The following is a 20,344-nucleotide window of genomic DNA, read 5'->3' as shown; positions in this document are numbered from 1 at the left end:
TTATAGAAACTCGGGACAGTCAGTAAAAAAAAAAGGCGGCGGCCAGCATGTCGGTGTACATTAATATGAATACATAGTAATGCTAGAATAAAAACGATGACTCAACTTTTTTATTTCCAATTTTTTGCCACGATTCGAAGGCAATTCGGAGGCCACATGACACGATTCGACGGTCGCGAACCTTATAGCTTCGCGATTTTTCTTACCTGACTCACACCCAAACATATTATTTCCCGAGAATTTGCGTCGCGTGTCGCATCGCACGCTTGACCGACTTCGTCGATCCTTAGCATCGACGTAGCAATAAATTACATAGGCGTAGAACTAGCACAAAGAAATTTACGGCAACCCGAAATTTGGCATTTCCGGAAGAAATTACTGTATATCAAAGTTAAGTATTTTGCTGAAGTATAATTAAAAATATAAAGTATATTATACCCCATAAATATATATATATATATATATATATATATATATATATATATATATATATATATATATAAATTCGTTGTCATTATTATTGCAGATCCTTATGCGAAATAAAAGTTTCTAAGACCATCCACCGTAAAAGAGTGAAGTTAAAAATGTATTTCGCCGTTCAAATAACTTCAATAAGTCGACGATTATTAAAGTCAGCAATAGAAATTCTTCTAATGTCCTCAGAAGTTCGTGCATCTACTTTCCACCAGTCGAGGACAAACGTATTCAATGATAAATCGTGTACTCATTGTACCAGTTTTTTTTGTAACTACCCTCGACACGCGATATAGCAATTTCCCGAGAATTTAAACAATTAGAAGATTACTGCTGAATGTAATTAACATGGCAATTTATTCTCAGGAGAGTGATCTGGACGATCCCATGGGCAAGCCAAAGCAACAAGACAATCCGTTTATAGGGCCTTCTCAACAACACGCTGTGGTCGATATGAAAGGTACATGCGAGGAACGCTACGAAACATTCATATCTCTATCGAATTGTTTACAACAAGGATGATTAAACGAGTCGATGCGTATTTCAGATGTGATGGTACTGAACGATATTATAGAGCAAGCCGCGGGTCGTCAAAGCCGTACTCCCGAGCAAGGAGGTAATGTCGAGACCCCAATCGTATTTCGCTCACGTTAATTTTTCCAGTGTATCACCCCTAATCACAGATGTGTATCTCTTGTGTGATGAGCATCCTATTTTTCAATGTACACCGTTGTTGAGACTCTTTTACTTCTACTATTCTATCCGTTGATATTCAGTGCTAAAGATTTTTTGGCCGAGCGCATTGTACATAGTAGACTGGATATCCTTTCTTTCCGATACATTTTTCGTTTTCGTTCCTTCGATTTGCTTTCTGATTCTATCGAGAAAAAGATGAAGAGAGAGAGAGAGAGAGGGAGAGAGAGAAAAAAAGAAGAACGTCCGATAGTTGTATGCTCGTGTGGGTCATTTATCGGTGGGGAGCATCGTTCACGTTTTTCCCGGCTGGTCCCGAGTTCGTTCACAGTATTATGCTCGTTTCTACTGTCGCAGAGGACGGAAGACGCCACTGTGCGGTCGAAGTCGACGACGTTTATTTTACCGTGATTAAATGAATGCGATTTACTGCGGCGTGTGTAAGCCCTCGAATCGTTTGGATGGATTGAGAACAGTTTGTAGTAGATTTCTTTTGGGGAAACAGAGTTTGTTTCCTGGTATATGACACAGATTAACATCCTCGCTGCAGCTGCACGACATCCTGGTCGCTTCGCGCCTGGATTCCGCTTTCTGTTCTACCTTCGACGCACGGCTGCGACTAAGAGACAGTTTCATCGTTTAAAAAAAAAAATTATATTATGTCATTAATAATTGTATTATATTAATAACATGATATTGTATTATATATACTGTGTGTACAGTAATTTCTCCTTAATTCGCGCTCAGGTTGAGCACAATAATATAGTTGTCGACAATAATTACAAAATTATACAATAATTATACAATTGTGTTAATTATTGATAACAATAATTACAGTTGACAATCGGTAACTATAAAAATGGCCATTTTTGTGCGCAATATAAGCGCGAATTATGGAGAAATTACTGTATCGCGTAAAATAATCGAAGCATGAAATGATTTCTCACAAATTGTGCCTCAGCTTGTACACAAAAATGGACAATTTAGGAAGAGGAGGCACGATTATTCGCGGCTCCTTTTTATAGTTGACAATTGACGAATAATTATATCACCACTTCCCAAGTTGCCCGTTTTTATTTAAAAGCTGAGGGACAATTTGCGAGAATTTACTGTACATCGGATTGGACCCATGTATAAACAATTTCGCTGACAAAGATAAGTTTCTAAGTAATTTCTATGGTGCCACTATTAAACACGATATCAGTGAATTATTATTAACTCTTTTCTATTACCATATCGACGCTGAAGACAGTCCATTTGGAATGTTTGAATTGCGATATTGCAAAAAACAGTAATTCCGTTCACATTAATACTTGTCTGTCTTGATTATCAATCGATTTTGATTAAAGTCCATGTTAGTTCAATATCGCAGAATGGAAAAGAAGGTGCGTTCTACAGTTATTTTTTTCTGCTACATCGACAATAAATTCAATCAATTTGAACGAAGTAACCGATACTTTTGAGAAAATCATTGCGTCGAATGATTTTCTTTCTGAACACATCGAATCTATTGAACCAACGAGAACTTAAAGATAACTCCAGCAATACCAAACTGTCTCTTGATCGCCATCGTAACTGCAGCGGATTTTAGTTTGTTTAAAAATCATAAATTATCGTAACGGCACTCGCTTCGCCGTGTCGAGGGCACCGCCGCGTTCGCCTAAGCTGCACAATAAGAAAGTAGGATACCAAGAAAAGCTTGATTAAGAGCAACAATACGTCACATCTCGACCCAACGCTCTAGAAACCGCGATTAGAGCTTTCTAGCTCGGAATTAGCGAGGATTAAAGACGCACGCAAACATAGTCGCACTTCGGCTGCTTCGACGCGGAAATGACTGCTACTGCAGCACCCAATACGGCGGCCAGAGGACGGTAGATTCAGTGTTTCGTTATTTATAATTTTCTTTCGTTGTATTTATTATATTATAGATTATAGATGAAGTCTGTCCTATCACCTTCTCGATGTGACGTTAATCCTTAACCGGTAGAGAAGAGTGGCGATTGACGAAAATTTTCCAGATAACAGATAATTAGGCTGCGGGTTTTATGTATTTATGATATAAATTAATAGGTGAAAAACAAAACTGCAAAGGCATTAGAAGAATTTAAGTATATTGTCACATTATTACAATTGTTAAAAGAGGAAAGACATTTTTATCTAATTTTTGTTTCATGCAATAAACGTAGAGAATTTTTATTTTGCACAAAGACCCGCAGTCTAGTAATAATTCTACAGGTTGGGGATTAATCGAACTTTAATCGTTTCTTTCAATTGACTTCGTTCCACGTTTCTTTGCTTTTGTTTCTTTAAGGAGCACAGCTTGAACACAGTGTTCGAACACAAAAAACCTGTACAGCATTCGCATTTATACGTTCGCTAACTTAGTTTCGTCAGTTTCCTGGTAGAGATTCTCCACTACTGTGCTATTCTTCCTGCCTGTATTTCATAAACACAGCGATTCACAGAGTCGAACATACGAATTGTACAAACGAACTTAAAAAATAATTATTTACTTATACATAAAAATCCTCTCAACGGAGGGATTAATGTCAAATATTTTTAAGTGAAGATTTGTCAGTGAAAAATTCCAACGGTCGCGATCGATTGTTAATATCTTATTATCTGTCTTATCTTATTTATTATCAGCGATTCAATTTGTTTCTGCCTCGACAAATTTTTCCATCGGTATTACAATACTGGGGTGTTCCATAATTATGTTAATACGCGGAAGGAGTGATTCCTGAGGTCATTTGAAGTAACTTTTTCCTTAGCAAGAATGCAATCCGCGGCTTCGTTTGCGAGTTATTCACGAAAAACGCTGACCAATGAGTGGCGAGCTCGGCTGGCGCAAAGCGGCCGAGCCAACGAGCGGCCGAGCCAACGAGCAGTCGAAGCCCGGTTCCGCTCATTGGCTCGGCCGCCTCGCTGCGGTCTAACTCGCCTCTCATTGGTCAGCGTTTTTCGTTAATAACTCGTAAACGAAACCGCAGATTGCATTTTCGCCAAGGGAAAAGATACTTCAAATGACCTCGGGAATCGCCCATTTCCGGCTGTTAAAATAATTATGGAACACCCTGTACAATTATTTATAGTTTCATTGAATTGTGCACCTTCCGTTCAGAATATTCGATTCGAACGAAACTGTGAATCTCAGTGTGTAATCGCAAAATATTGCGAGATTACTTTTCGCTTCATAGGCAACGTGAACTCTCTACTTTCTTTTCCTTTAGTTTCTGCTACATGCACCTGCCTGTTCGTATATAATCTGTGGTCTGAAACAAAGAACAAGCTTGAGAAACAAGAGAAAATGAAAACTAAAACCTCTTTCCCCAAAAAGAGTGGTGCCAGACAAAATTACTAACACGTATTACAGCTTCGATCTATCGCTTTCCGACAGACGACGATGAAGAGGGGCCCACGTTTAAGGACAAACTGTTGGCCGCGGTGCTGCGCTGCATCGATATCTTTTGCGTCTGGGACTGCTGCTGGTTGTGGCTTGAATTTCAAAAATACGTGTCTCTTTTGGTGTTCGATCCATTCGTAGAGCTTTTCATCACCCTTTGTATCGTCGTCAACACACTCTTCATGGCACTGGATCATCACGACATGGACAAGGACATGGAACGGGTGCTCAAGACCGGAAATTACGTAAGCAAACCACCCTCGAACTATTCATCCGAATATTCGTGTGTTCGCGATCTACAAAAAATGTTCAAGAACTTGTAACGAATCAGATGTAACGACGCGGTTTCATTTCATTTTGAATTCTTAGCCACTTCGAATAGATTTTCACGCTATTGGCAACGTCGGCTGTTATATTATAATATGTAATAATATATATTATAATATGTTATATTATAATTTTTTAATACAAAATTATTTAATATAACTTTAAAATGTAAAATATAAAAGTACAGAGAGCGCACAGTTCATTTAACCCTCGAACGGCGGACCTTTTTGATGAGATATAACTCGGTATACTTAGGATCAATTATCTTTTAATTTATCTATTTTTTTCGACGTATTTTATGGTATTTTTTACGGTATATTCTAGATACGTTAGGCTTTGACGAAACAAGTGAGAAACTTGACATTCGGATATCAATTTTTCCAGTATGGGTCCGAATGGACCCCGAGTCCGTCGTTCGAACGTTAATAAATTAACCAGAAACAAATGGTTCGATAGACTGATCTGAGACATTTGAAATGGAATTTCAGTTCTTCACTGCGACATTCGGTATCGAAGCAACACTGAAGCTAATCGCAATGAGTCCCAAGTCATACTTTCAAGAAGGATGGAATATTTTCGATTTTATCATCGTCGCTCTCTCACTGCTGGAGTTAGGCTTAGAAGGTGTGCAAGGTCTTTCCGTGTTACGATCGTTCAGATTAGTAAGTCACCACTTTCTTAATTAACAATTACAAATCGAATTGGTTTGGAAAGATGTCTACGAGTACGACGCGTGCGATGATAGTTCCGAGTTTCTGGCAACCGTATTTTAAGAGCATTGGGATCTGGTTCAACGAATAGCTGCCACACTTTATTAGACATCTTCTCAAACTCGTCACACTCTACATACTTTTCTACAAACTACTACTTTGCCGTAAAAGCTTTTCCGATGATCGATTCTTAACGCTGCTGTGGTCTCCAGTCCAATTCAACCTGATCCCGCCCTTGAAAGTCGACGCCGTCCTCGTTTCTCGTGTAACATGTTGGAGGATGAGTCCGGAGATATCAAAATCCTCGAGAAGTTTGGCCGATGCAGCGATCGCAAAAAAAGCTCGAAAATTTGAACGGCGTTTCCGTCGACCGTGACCATAGCAGCGTTAACCGAATCGCTGTCGAGCGACGTAATCAGCGACGTATTTATTTAAAGAAAATGTTTCTGCCATCTTGTCCATTTACTAAGGATAATTCTTCCGCAGCTAAGAGTGTTCAAACTAGCGAAATCGTGGCCTACGTTGAATCTGCTAATCTCCATCATGGGCAGAACAGTGGGCGCGTTGGGTAATCTGACGTTCGTGTTGTGCATCATCATTTTCATATTCGCCGTGATGGGTATGCAACTGTTCGGCAAGAATTACACGGACAACGTGGATCGATTTCCGGACGGCGATCTACCGAGGTGGAATTTCACCGATTTCATGCACTCTTTCATGATCGTTTTTCGCGTGTTGTGCGGAGAATGGATCGAGTCCATGTGGGACTGCATGCTTGTGGGCGATGTCTCTTGCATACCATTCTTCCTGGCCACGGTCGTCATCGGTAATTTGGTTGTAAGTATACGCAAGCAGGGAATGAAGTAATAGACTACGGTATATTTATTAATTATATTCAGATTTCCTCCAAAAATCGTAGGACAAACTTCAACTGAAAATATGTATACACACTTACTTGGCCACACAGGCGTCAAAGTATTCGCCATTCATCGATCGGAACACGAAAACGTCGGTCACAGAAGTCTCCGAACACGCCTACTAACAATAAACTTCAAAAATTTCAGACAAAGATCAAAATCAACATCCTGCGGACGTTGGTTAAAGCCGAATACTGTGTGTCCAAAAAATGTCTCGCAATCCGAAAATGAAGGGTTCCTGAAGTCATTTGAAGGAACTTTTTCCTCAGCAAAAATGCAATCGGCGGCTTTGTTTACGGGTTATTAACGAAAAACAGTAATCAATGATAGGCGAGATCAGCGAGTGCGAGACGGCCGAGCCAATGAGCGGAACTGGGCTTCGTGCGCTCGTTGGCTGGGCCGCCTCGCGCCAGCCGAGCTCGCCTCTCATTGGTCAGCGTTTTTCGTTAATAACTCGTAAACGAAGCCGCCGATTGTATATTCGCCAAGGAAAAAGTTACTTCAAATGTCCTCAGGAATCCCCCGTTTCCACATTGTGAGACATTTTTGGGATACCCTGAATCTGGAAGATCGCGGATATTTCTTACAAATGTGAATAAAACTTGTCGTCGTAATCAGAATCTATTCAATTTCAATCGATATACGAATTGTGGTTCACAAATGTCCAATTCCTTTGCTTCTTTGTTCCAGATATTCGAACTTTGGTAGGTGAGCATGGAATTCTGTGACCGACGGAGATATACAATGGTTTCAGAGAGTTTCTGGGCGCCGTTTTGTACAGCCGATTGATATTCAAAACTATACGAAGAATCGAGAGCGTTGAAACTTTCTGGAGCCACTCAGCATTCATTACACGAACTTCTGAAACCAATTTCTAAACTTGTACCGGCACGATTTAATTCAGTCATTTGCCAATTCGAGAACATACACTCTTGCAGGATATTCATTCGAATAACGCACTCAACTTTCCGAGCTATTGGAATCATTGCGTGAAAATATTTAAAAGTACATCATCATTGAAACGCATACAGTTTCTTCAGGTCAAGCATTATTAACACTGGAACTATCATAATCGTGTATCTGAATTTTTCTTTTACAATTCCTGATATCATAAAAATCTTTCTGTGAGATTCTTTTAATTGATCTTCTTTAATCGAGCACATATTGTGTGTAATACAAATAATACGAAATTTACTTGTCATTGTTACAAAACAATGTGCATTAGTTGAGTTCAGAATTCGCGTTAGTTCCAGTGTTAATGAAGAAATACATAATATCGAACACATTTCACTATCTGCTCGAACATTTATTATCTGCATTCACGAAGTGTTCTTTCATTTCATCGTTAGAATTTAGTGTAACATCAATGTTTCGCAAAAAAAGAAGATTTTTCGATTTTCACAGCTCTGGTCATAATTATGTAGTTTTCGCACCCTTTGAAATTCCGTTATAGAGGGGTGAAAAAAAAATGTGAACAGTCCTGTTACAAGATCAAAAACGTTATTCATTCTAAAGAACGAACAAGAAATTCTGATGTGTGGTCCATCGGTGCTTAAGATGAACATCCTGTATAGAATGAGGTTGCAATGAATGACCTTGAAAAATCATACAATTCGACCAAAATTGTCCGATTTTCGCAACGTCATGATACAACAGTTACCAACACCACAGATTGCATAGCCAACGAGAAAAGAAAAACAAAAATCAAAAAAAAAAGAGAAACCAAAAACGAGAAAAGAGAAACTGAAATCCCGAACAGTCCCGAACGATCCCTAAACAGCCAAATCTGTCCTTTGCCAATTATATACCAAGTATATTGAACGAATCAGCCGAGTGGCAGCATTGACACGGAAATTACGAAGGAATGTTTGCGTTGTGTCTGTGACGAAATAGGTGCTGAATCTCTTCTTGGCCTTGTTGCTGAGCAACTTCGGCTCGTCGAATCTTTCGGCGCCGACCGCGGACAACGAAACGAACAAGATCGCAGAGGCGATCAAACGAATATCACGTTTCGTTAATTGGGTCAAGCGAAACGTCTTATTTCTGGCTAAAATGATGCGAGCCAAATTCACCAATCAGATATCCGATCAGGCGCCAGGTGAGGGACCGTCCAACAGTTGGAAAGAAGGTTTATATCCAATCAGATCGCTTGCTGTGTGCGCTGTGTAGTTCGTGGCACTGTTTTCAGTTCTGCTTTTCACTACTTTTTCAAAACTGTTTGTTCTATATTTGCGTTTCCTCGATTACCGTTCCGTTTGATTTTTCTGTCGGTGCCAGTCGGCGATCGAGAATCTGTCGCGATCAAGCCGAACCACGACGACGATACAGCGCTCGAAAAGCACCCTAAACTTCGAGAGGCGTTCGCTTCGATGTTTACGTTCTGTTCACGATTTCCACGATCGTTTCACGCGTGCTCCTTTATTTTTTTGGAATTTTTTGTTCCTTTAGCGAGCTAATACGTTGACTGGCATGCTCGATTTTTTTTATGCAAACTTTATGATCGGTTTGCTATTTTATCTTCGTTCACTGGAGAAAGATACCCGCGGGGTCAGCGCGATCGACGACGATCGCGCGAGATGGGCGAGAGTTAAATTTTGCTTCGCTGATTAGCCTGGCAGTTATACGTTGCTTTATCTATTATTTTCGACGTCGAAGGATATGATCGTTTCGAACAATATTCGGCGGTCGTTCGAATTATGTGTAGATTGTTGCGTCGTACATGTGGATTTGCGTTCGAACGTTTTCTGGAAATCTCGCGAGCCTGGCCGCTTCGTCGCGGTGAATTCGCTGACGATTGAAAAGCGAGAAGGAGGCTGCAGTCGAACAGAAATTATGAGATAAATCACCGTCATTTGTTCGCCAGAACTTTTCAACGTGTTCCGCGTCGAGCCAAGTTCTAGGAAAACTCATCGTTTCCTTCTTTCTTTTCATATTTCGTCGCGATCTCAAGCTGAAATATAAAACTATCGAGAAATCCGAAATCGCGACTTACGAATGCATGCTGCGTGCTTAAATCACGTAGCACCGGATATATATGCATCGATTAAATTAAAATCGTAGAATCTTTTCGATATAATTAATGGAACCACTTTTCGCGATCTAATGGATCAAGGGTTCCGTCGTAACGCGCGTTTCTTTAGCAACGCTGTTCCAAGCGTCGATTGTCAGAGTCATATTCCAATGATCCGACAATCGCATCGGAAAAGACGAAGATAATTCTCCGGATGACGATTGGAAGAAAACGCAATCCCATTATGCACCACGCTCAGGCTAGTCGTCTTTGTTTCATTTGTTTTACTGTACACGAGAGAAAAAGAACGAGATTCGCGTCGCGGCGAACGAAAGTTAGTCGTAGATAAGAAAACGAAACTGCATGAGACACGCATAGTTGGAAATTACCGATCGGAGAAACGGGGAACGTCTATCTCTAGCTTCTACAGCTTTATTTTGTTCTTTCTCGATATATTTTCGATGAAAACTTAACAGACAAGCAAGAATATCGGTCACTTAACCGTACTCGGATATATTTTTGAGAAAATGGTCCTGGATAAGGACGGGTTAGAGATTTTCTATGACTGTGCAGATGGAATTGATCGCGACGGGGACCTAGATAAAAAGAGTGCCAAGGAGCTAAACCAACTCGAGGTTGCGATCGGAGATGGAATGGAATTCACAATTCACGGTAAGCGTGTCGAAGAGTCCGGCTAAATATCATCGATGCCATCCATGTAATCAAAGCACAGTCCAGATTTCGATTTCATCGTGTCTCGAACAAATCGTTTCCGTTTCAAGGGAGGAGCCCGGTCTGCCAATCTCGCTAAACCGATTTTTTTTTGGCTTTAGTCGAGACCACCGTTTCAGATTTGAGCTCTTAAAACAACGATTTTTAAATCGTTAAAAGCGAGTACAGTAAATTCTCCCTAATTTTCCTTCAGCTTGTATACAAAAGTGGACAATTTGGGAAGAGGAGGTACGATTATTCGAGCCTTGCAGCTCGTTTTTATAATTGTTGACAATCGGCAACTATAAAAATGAGCTACGAGGCTCGAACGATCGTATCTCCTCTTCTCAAATTGTCCATTTTTGTGCGCAATCTGAGCGCGAATTAGGGAAAAATTTCTGTACAATCTGAGCGTTAATTAGGAAGAATTTACTGTATACGGGGTGGGCCAGAATTCGTAGTACAATCGAAAAGGGGAGGATTCTACGTAAAAAAAGATAAGAAGAAAATTCGGTATTTGATATAAATGTTATACCAAATTTTTCTTATTCTTGCACGTAGAATCACCCCCTTGCTGGTTGTACTACGAATTCCGACCCACCCTGTATAATAAGAGATGTCATTGAATGCTTCGATTCCACCATGATATCGACATTAAACATTTGAATTCTAACGTAAAGTTCATTGAAATTAATAATTTCGTTGCTCTTCGTGTTTCTTTTTTAAATTAGCATAATAGTCTCTCTATATACATATATTATATACAGGGTGTTCCACAATTATTTTAACAGCCGAAAGTGAGGGGTAGCTGAGGTCATTTGAAGTAACTTTTTCCTTTGCGAAAATGCAATTTGCGGCTTTGATTACGAGTTATTAATGGAAAACACTGACCAATGAGAGGAGACAGCGCGAAGTTCGAGAGCCCGCAGCACGAGGCTTTGACAGATGGTCGGGACGGACTCGAGCCGCGTTAGAAGTATTGAACAAATCACGAAGCGAGAACTTTCCGGATTTTTTTTTACTACGTAACAGTGATATTTTTAAGAAAAATGCTGTTCACCTTTACTTTAGAATATCTGAAGAATATTTACTAATTTCATCATTCGTTGGACTGTGTTCGGACACGGAATTATTTAAATTAAAATATCATTCACGTATTTTGTTAATCTTCACTGTACACCTTGCTTAGAAATTTCATATGTTGACCTTGATATAACCTTGACATAAGCTTCACATAACCTTGACATATCAAGGTCATATCAAGGTTATGTCAAGGTTATATCAAGGTTATGTCAAGGTTATGTCAAGGTCATATCAAGGTTATGTCAAGGTCATATCAAGGTTATGTCAAGGTTATTGATAATATTCTTCATATTTCTCTAACAAACATATCTCTTACGTCCTTTAACACGATTATTATTTATTAAATTAGCTTTGCGAATCATTCGTTGAACTCTGTTCGGACACGGAATTGGTTAAATTAAAACATCATTTACGTATTTTGTTAATCTTCACTGTACACCTTGCTTAGAAAATTAAACACCTTACACTAGAAAATTAAAACGACCGTCACGCTTAAATTACTTACTATGTCGGGTCCGAAAAATTAGTAAATATTCTTCAGACGTTCTAAAGTTAAGGTGAACAGAGTTTTTCTTAAAAATATCACTGTTACGTAGTAAAAAAAAATCCGAAATGTTCTCGCTTCGTGATTTGTTCAATACTTCGAACGCGACTCGAGTCCGTCCCGATCATCTGTCAAAGCCTCGTGCTGCAGGCTCTCGAATGTCGCGCCGTCACCTCTCATTGGTCAGTGTTTTCCGTTAATAACTCGTAAATCAAGCCGCAGTTCGCATTTTCGCAAAGGAAAAAGTTACTTCAAATGACCTCAGCTACCCCTTATTTTTGGCTGTTAAAGTAATTGTGGAACACCCTGTATATATATATATATATGCACTGCTCTTGCTTCATAATCCTGCTGAGATTCGTGATTTTCTTTGAATAATTTAAAATTGCAACCAAGACTGATGTCCTATGACTACATCTTTCTTAAAGTAGCATATATAATAGTCTTTACATATATATATATATATATATATATATATATATAAAAACTATTATATGAAGCAAGAGCAGTGACAAGGTTGTCGTAACTCGTTCTATCACATCATTTTCTGTAAAAAAAATTGTTACACGTTCTTTGATTACGAGATGAATGACTCCAGGAGTTTCGAAAAGACTAACTACGTAATTCCTTAGGGAAAAATCGCAAACATCACTTGATTTCTAGCATCCTAAACCGGGCTCCCCCAGCTTGAAATATTCGCATCGATGATTAAATGGAATCGATTTTGATTTTCTCGAAGGAGATGTAGAGAACAAGTTGAGCGGCAGACTGTGCATGAACAACAGCAAAATTATAGGCAACTCGATAAACCACCGAGACTACAGGCTGGACCACGATTACATTAATCAGAACGAGGATGACACGATCAGGTCAGTTCCTTCCGATCGATTATGCTTTTGTTCTTCTCGCAATTGTAAAGTAGCATTCTTCTGACGCGCAATCGTCACAAAAATCCGTAGAAACAGACGGAAACGATGCATGTATGTAGTAATCAGACCTGAGAATTCATTTGTTACTTTGAATGCTGTTATTAGAGAATAAAAATAATATTTTCTCCATTTGTGTGTGAAATAATAGTTATTTAAGAAATAATCCTTAAAATAATATGCAACAAAAAGATTTTATTTTAAGAAATCTTCACAGAAAACAAAATAATCTTATTGTTCAATTTTTTTTAAGAAATATTGTTTCTTAATGTCGGATTTGACGTAGTCAAATCGGTCCTTTTATGCTACATAAATGTCATATCAGTATAAGACTCGCAGCTAATAATAATTAGATCACCACTTAATTTCTATGAATTATTCCACAATTATAATATTCCAAATAATGTTATTTCAAAAGTGATCACTAGATCGTGGATATGCAAACAGCAAAAAAACATCTAACAGTAACACTTAATATTTTAACAGTAAAAAAACATTTAAAAAATTTAAAAATACTATCGTGTATTATTTCCAACTTAATAAAATAATTTTTCTAGTAATTTGTGCAGGACAATTTTATTTTGCGTAAAAGTCCGCAGTCTGGTGATCATAGGCACAGAAATAATTATAAAATAATTTAACATATACGAAATATTATACCATCTCAAACAATGCCATTCAAATGGGCTCAAATATCGACACAGTGCAAGTTCACATATTTGAAAAACGATTCTTTTCTGTGCGTGTAATAGTATCAAGTCGTACGGCAGCCACAAGAACATGGCGTTCAAAGATGAAAGTCACAAGAGCAGCATGGATTCGTTCGACGGCGAAGAAAAGAAGGACGCTAGCAAGGAAGATCTCGACCAAGACGATGGTATTTAATTCTTTGCTTCTTAAAACAGCATTTCATTCTCGTAAACCGATTCTCGCCGGATCTCAGCTAACATTGTATCGCTCTTTGCAAGAACTTGGGAAAGATGGGGACGAGGACGTTTTAGACGACGTAATTATCCACGCGGACGAGGACCCAATCGAGTCCGACACTCCAGCTGATTGTTGCCCGGAGAATTGTTACAAAAAGTTTCCATTTTTGGCCGGCGACGACGACGCACCGTTCTGGCAGGGTTGGGCCAACTTGAGACTGAAGACCTACCAACTAATCGAGAACAAGTATTTTGAGACTGCCGTCATTTTGATGATTCTTTTGAGTAGTTTGGCTCTCGTGAGTATACATTGTCTCCTTCGCGATTCCTTCTTGCGCTGCGAGCCTGGCAATGAGTTTTTGCGGGTTTTGTGCTCCAAAACTTGACGGTGACTTTGATTTGTAAAAAACTGAAGATCTGCGAAACGATTGATTTGAAGTGCAAAACCTGTATTTAAATTTCGAAACCACAAAACGTGCCGACAAGTAACTTTGATTAGACGTTTTCTCGAACTTCTCGTGATCATTGACACTGGAACTACCGAGCTCTAAACGTAACTAATGTTTAATATTTTATAACAATGGCTAGATTCGATTTATTCAAACTTCGTACGATTTCTGTTATAACGAATGCTTTGATAAAGAAGTTCATCTAGAAATTTCCCATGAGACAAAAAAACATTTTTATAATATCAAGTACAGTAATGGACAATTTGGGAAGAGGAGATGCGATTATACGAGCCTTGCGGTTCGTTTTTATAGTTACCGATTGTCAACGACTATAAAAACGGGCCCCAAAGCTCGAACAATCGTATCTCCCTTTCCCAAATTGTCCATTTTTGTGCGCAATTCGAGTGTAAATTAGGGAAAAATTACTGCACTCGAATTGAAAGCTATTTAAACGCCAAATTCTGGACTTTGTTCTTGATAATCAGAAAAATACAATACATCAATTAAAATCGTTGGAATGCACGAAAAAACTACGATCATTCTGTACGTACGTTTCATTTCAAAACTGTTATCAAATTATTAGATGAACTTACAAATTCTCGTCTCGTTTCTATAGCTGTCGACAATCGATACCTATAAAAACGAGCCGAATAATCGTATCTCCTCTTCCCAAATTGTTCATTTTTGCGCGCAATCTAAGCGCAAATAGGGGAGAAATCACTGTATTCTGAAAGAAAAAATTGGAAACCGGTCGTTTCGACTTGTTCGGTAGGTCCAGTGTTGAGCGACTTCGATGTTTGGCAAAAGAAATGTGGCGGTCGAGTACGTTGTCCGGCTCGAAGCCTTCGACGACATTTAATTTTGTGCTCGAGTACATGGACCATGGTGTATTCTCCGCAGGCCTTGGAAGATGTGCATCTTTCATCACGACCCATTCTGCAAGATATCTTGTATTACATGGACCGAATCTTCACTGTGATTTTCTTCCTCGAAATGTTAATTAAATGGTTGGCTCTCGGCTTCAAAAAGTACTTCACGAACGCTTGGTGCTGGCTTGATTTCGTCATTGTCATGGTGAGTACTGTACACCGGAATGTTCTGTAGCACCTCCTGTATTAGTTATCTAACCAGAATGTGGGTAATACCTTGTACAAACTATATTCAGCTAATAATCAATTACTTGGAATTCAGTAGACAAAGGCAAGCGATTACACACATGACGAGCAGTAGGCTATTAATGAATATTTCTAATGTGATTAAATAATTTGGTTTACACAGCCGCACTTCGTTTTCTCTCCTCAGAGCAAGCTTACAATCCACTCCTCTCGGTTGTCTTCCACAGAGCCGGATCTGTGAGAAAATCTATTTGTTCCTCGACGATGAGAATTCATCGATAAGATTGATTTAGAATTACGCGTTGAATGCTAAAGAGAGAGAGGGGGAGGGGAAGAGAGAGAGAGAAAGAGAGGAGTATTGTAAACTTGTCGCACAACTTTCTTAGAAAGAACCGACTTGTCCTATCTGAACTCTTTAACGCAAGACGTCCGCCATCTTGTGCTCCTCCTCCTTCTAATAACCCGAAAATCTGCCTGAAAAGCGGGAGCGCAGCATGGAAACTTTCAGCGGAGTTCTCTAATAGACTCGTCTACCCGTTAATTCTAATTATCATGGAAATCATCTTCCATCTGATAAATATTTAATGATAATAGCTGTCACTGATCAACTTGGGCGCAATCTGGGCCGGCGCTGCCGACATCTCGGCCTTCCGTTCCATGAGAACACTGAGGGCCTTGAGGCCTTTACGAGCAGTATCACGATGGGAGGGCATGAAAGTAAGTCACATTGGTCGAGGAGAACTAAAAATCGAACAAAGAATATACCATCAGCCTGATCCGGCGATGTGACGACCGTTCATCCGATAGACCAAAACCTAAGTCGACAAATTTTGTTGAAACTTCGGTCATGGTGCTCATGAAATGTTATTCCTCTTTACTAGTACCCCAAACAGATGCTTCTTGCACTAATTGCGAAAAGATTCGTTCGTTTCCTAAAGATTCGTTAGCTTACTTCTTAATTACTATTACTTAATTACTATTCAACACTATATTTACGGAACCCGTCAAAATGGCGGGACATTAATTTTTTAATTTACAATTATTCATATCGTGAAGATACATTTATGAGTTATTTATTCAATTTATACGTTGCTTACGGCAAATGTTACAATAACACTTGTTAAAAATCAGAATAAATGTCTTATTATGTTACTTTCATAAACTAATATAAAACAGCTGTTTTTTATGCTCCGTAAATTCAGTATTAATTACGAGCTTCTTACGTTAATGTGCTCTCCAATCTTACATGTAGAATAAACGAGAAGAGAAAACTTACGAAGGAATCGCAATCCGCATTAAACTGTAACAACAAAAGATGTGGCTAAACATATGCGAAAAAAAAAGTAGGAAGTTTCTATCAGACCCAAATGTCTAGCAGCGATTGTCAAAATAGGATCTTTGCAACCTCCGTTTTGATTTTGAGGCAGATATTCGAAGCTGCAGAACTTCCGATACCGATCGGACAGAAAAGCAACGTTCCATGAGCAACGATTTGTTGACACGATCGTGAAAAGTATGTTGATTGGTCGGCGATCCGTCACATTTGCCGTTGGGTTCTGTTAACAGTCGATCCGTAAAAAGGAACTAAGTGCAATGTATATGAAAAAGGGACGTAAACAAAACCGAGGATAAATGACGAAATGTGAAAAAAGATCGCTACAGTGATTGTAGCCTGTTCTATGCTTTCCAGTGTGCAGAGGTACACTGGCGTTTCTACTCGATGTCTGCACTGATATCTTGGAATTTTTGTCGTACTAGCTATTGTCTATGTACGCCTCTCCTAACAATCTTTTTTGGCACAGTGATCGTTGTGCAACGTATACTGTATTTATATACATATACAAACTATATATATATTATATATGTATGTATATATACATATATTGACTATATATATATATGTATGTATATATGTATATATATGTATACATATATATATATATATAAATAAAAATGCTTTGTGTGTAATGTTACTGATCTTCCTTGTGTGTACTACGTACGTCTACGCGATACATTGTAAAATGTTTACCAGGATCTTGGTTGATCGCATCGCGATGCACGGTCACATTTCTCGAAATTTTCATTTCGTATCAATTATTACCAATATGATTGGTAATGAAACCTATAGAAAATTATTCCTCGACATCTTGCGACGTATTCGTCGATGAAAAATGACGAGTTTCGAGACGGTGTGGCTTATTTTCCAAGTAACGAAATTTACATTGAAATTGTTCGTATCTTTTCGATTTCGAAAGAAATCGTTATTTCGTTCGATATTAATTGAACGATTTGAGAAATCGTGCGTCGCGACCGCAAGTATGACGAACATTTTCATCTGTTTCAGGACGAAGCCGACTATCATGCTCGTAATTGATAATGATTCTTGTCAAGCCGTACAGCTCTCTGCCTTGACGACTGAACACGCCTGTTTGCGTATAATTAGAAAAGAGGCGGGATTAGGGCGATCCTCTGTGTCTAACCAAATTGTGTGCCCATTCGTAAATCATCGATTCGATATCGTTCGATCTGTTTTCAAAGGGGTACATGCTCCGTTAGACTGATTCGCTTCGCTATATCCCTAAGCTAAGGAAGAACATACATTTTCACGAACGAACTTAGCCCCTTTTGACTCACGATTATCGACAGCATTTCCATTAAGATTACTGATTAAGCGGATCTAACAGGAAGAACTTACTAAAAATTGCTCGATTAGTACATCATCGAGCATATTCGGCTTTTGGATGAGCATAATTCTACGCAAACAAGCGTCCAGTCAGAAACAGTCGGAGAGAAAGATATCTGTGCACTGCTAATTTTAACTTTCTAAAATTGTAAGATTCGAAAGCATTGATTGGGCCACTTGCTGATACTACTAATTAATTGTTTCAACTATTAATAAATTGTTTCTACTACTAAACATTGTGATGTCTACAAGGTTGTGCACGAATACATTTCTCTTCGACTGTACATCTCTGTTCATTGTTAACCGCTACGTGTGCCATTATCTGGTTTCTATCTGTGTCTTCAACCCCCTGCTCTGGATATTTGTTGTACCGTATCTACGAACGTGTATATACACTATATAAATGGAAATCTAAGCTCTCCACAGATAGGACGGCCGCCTGTGTGTGATAAATGCCGCTTCGATATGAGAATCCTCGAATCCATCGAACACGAGATCAAAACGAAGTGACATATCTACGTTCTTTTTCTTTACTCTTTCTTTCTCTCTCTTACTCTCTTTCTACCCTCCTTAGCTCCTCTTCTCTCTCTCTCTCTCTCTCTCTCTCTCTCTCTCTCTCTCTTTCTCTTCCTACTGTATTTTTCTTTTCTCTTTCTTCTCTCTCTCTCTCGCTTTCTTTCCCTCTGTCACCTATTCTGGCCCCCAGTTCTCTCGCAACTCCAGAGTTTGGAAACGATGAAAAATCGTTTTTATTTTTCTTTATTTTTTTTTTGTCTTATATGTAGCCTGTCTACCTGTTGCTGTGATTCGCTCTCGTTTCTCGCTCGCAGGTGTCACTCATTAACTTCGTAGCGTCGCTCTGTGGCGCTGGCGGGATCCAAGCCTTCAAAACAATGAGGACCCTAAGGGCCCTAAGGCCACTCAGGGCGATGTCTAGAATGCAGGGAATGCGGGTATGTAGCCCACAGTCTCAGCGGACCTTGCCGATTACTCCATGTATCCCATCCGGATCAGTTATTACTTTTAGAATAGGAGTCTGTTTGGACGAATCGACAGCCAGAGTTGGGCATTAGACGCGATCCATTCCAAATTCTTGATAATCGCGGTCGTGTTTCTTTCTCTCGATTACACGCGAGCTACACTTTGACGCCATTGTTAACACCTGGACTGCCAGATTAAATGGAGGCAATGCGCGGTATACCGAAAAGTGGCTGCTAGCTGGACAAAATGATTCTCGAAAGACTTTACTTTTCTTTTTTTTTAATATTTTGTTTGATATTATTGAAATCAATTCGGGACTCTCATTACCCAAAAAATTGATCTGAATCAAACCTGGGTAAAAATATTTCAAGTAAGAAATAGAAATATTTGCAAATACTGTTTTATTTCAACTGTGTTACATGTGCTTAATTTTAAATAGTAATTTATTTCTGTATTAAAAGAAATACCAGTTGAGCTATTTAATGGATTTTACAAACACATAATAAGCATTTAAAAAATATATTTTACAATGTGAAATATTTAATTGAAATAAATATTTTCTTTAATGAAACATTTGGATATTATTTCCATAAAACAAAACAGGTTTCAATTGCATTCATTGATTAAGAGAAATATAAGAAAAAGCTTAGGTTTATTTACTCTCATTAATATTAATCGTAAGAGATAAAATTTCAAATAATTAATAGAAATTTTGGGCACATGAAATATTATTTCAAATATAATTATATCTTCAGTATATCTTAAGAGAAAATAATATTCCGATAAATAATTTTCTTTATCACAACATAAATAACTATTTTCAATGCATGCAATTATCTCTATGTCGTCGAACAAACCTTGAAATATTATTTCATACAAACAAGAGTTTTTCATTAACTATTACCAATACTTTTACAAATATTTATACCCAGGTCCGTTCAAAGTTCAAGCGTGTCCAATTAGCATACACTATTCGAAATACTGTGCACTCCCTCCGTTTTAAGAAAAATAAATATTCGATCTTCTGCTAAGAAACGAGGTGCTCTAGGCACATTGAGTTTATTGAACCTCGATAAATTAATTGTTCGACAAAATAACTTCATAAAGTTATTAAGTCGGTTAAGATACAGGTAATATGGTAATCAATGCGTTGAAGGTGCGTGCACGTGTCCGTATGAGTACAGATAATACCATAACAGTGTCACGAATTTGAAGAATCGCGTGAAAATTTGTGCAGCGGAGAATGAACAAAAATTTCAATGTCGGTTAAGCAATCGCTGAACGGTATAATTAATTACATGGACGTCCAACTTTGTCGATAATCGTTCGGTTCGTTCACATGTTTTCAATTTAGACTGTTTCGGTGCCGTCGGCCAATACGGCGGAACC

General features: G+C 38.6%; 1 protein-coding gene and 1 long non-coding RNA gene across 33 annotated transcripts in view; one reads left to right on the top strand and one right to left on the bottom strand.

Annotated features, from left to right (window-relative positions):
• Window positions 1-20,344, top strand: part of para (sodium voltage-gated channel paralytic) — a 101,571-nt gene that overhangs the window by 70,999 nt on the left and 10,228 nt on the right. For 13 of the 32 annotated variants that reach the window (XM_076524011.1, XM_076524020.1, XM_076524017.1 and 10 more), the window contains 12 exons: window positions 841-934; window positions 1,022-1,090; window positions 4,544-4,818; window positions 5,389-5,562; window positions 6,097-6,447; window positions 8,421-8,655; window positions 10,111-10,209; window positions 12,615-12,744; window positions 13,554-13,678; window positions 13,770-14,026; window positions 15,077-15,250; window positions 18,805-18,927. In XM_076524011.1, the coding sequence (XP_076380126.1) occupies window positions 841-934; window positions 1,022-1,090; window positions 4,544-4,818; window positions 5,389-5,562; window positions 6,097-6,447; window positions 8,421-8,655; window positions 10,111-10,209; window positions 12,615-12,744; window positions 13,554-13,678; window positions 13,770-14,026; window positions 15,077-15,250; window positions 18,805-18,927 (2,106 nt within the window). Of the gene's footprint in view, window positions 1-840; window positions 935-1,021; window positions 1,091-4,543; window positions 4,819-5,388; window positions 5,563-6,096; window positions 6,448-8,420; window positions 8,656-10,110; window positions 10,210-12,614; window positions 12,745-13,553; window positions 13,679-13,769; window positions 14,027-15,076; window positions 15,251-15,885; window positions 16,009-18,804; window positions 18,928-20,344 lie in introns of all 32 variants that reach the window. The other 19 variants (XM_076524032.1, XM_076524031.1, XM_076524018.1 and 16 more) reach the window with 7 other exon arrangements.
• The window catches only part of LOC143259901 (uncharacterized), a 42,783-nt gene continuing 26,482 nt past the window's right edge, over window positions 4,044-20,344 (bottom strand). Inside the window, exons 2-3 of the long non-coding RNA XR_013033944.1 lie at window positions 4,533-4,869; window positions 4,044-4,459 (exon numbers count right to left, since the gene is read on the bottom strand). This is a non-coding gene — a long non-coding RNA (uncharacterized LOC143259901). The remainder of the gene's footprint in view (window positions 4,460-4,532; window positions 4,870-20,344) is intronic.

Source organism: Megalopta genalis, chromosome 8 (genome assembly GCF_051020955.1).
Source record: "Megalopta genalis isolate 19385.01 chromosome 8, iyMegGena1_principal, whole genome shotgun sequence".
Taxonomy (NCBI): domain Eukaryota; kingdom Metazoa; phylum Arthropoda; class Insecta; order Hymenoptera; family Halictidae; genus Megalopta; species Megalopta genalis.
The sequence above is the reverse complement of the archived record's forward strand: the minus strand, read 5'-3'. Positions and strand labels throughout refer to the sequence as shown.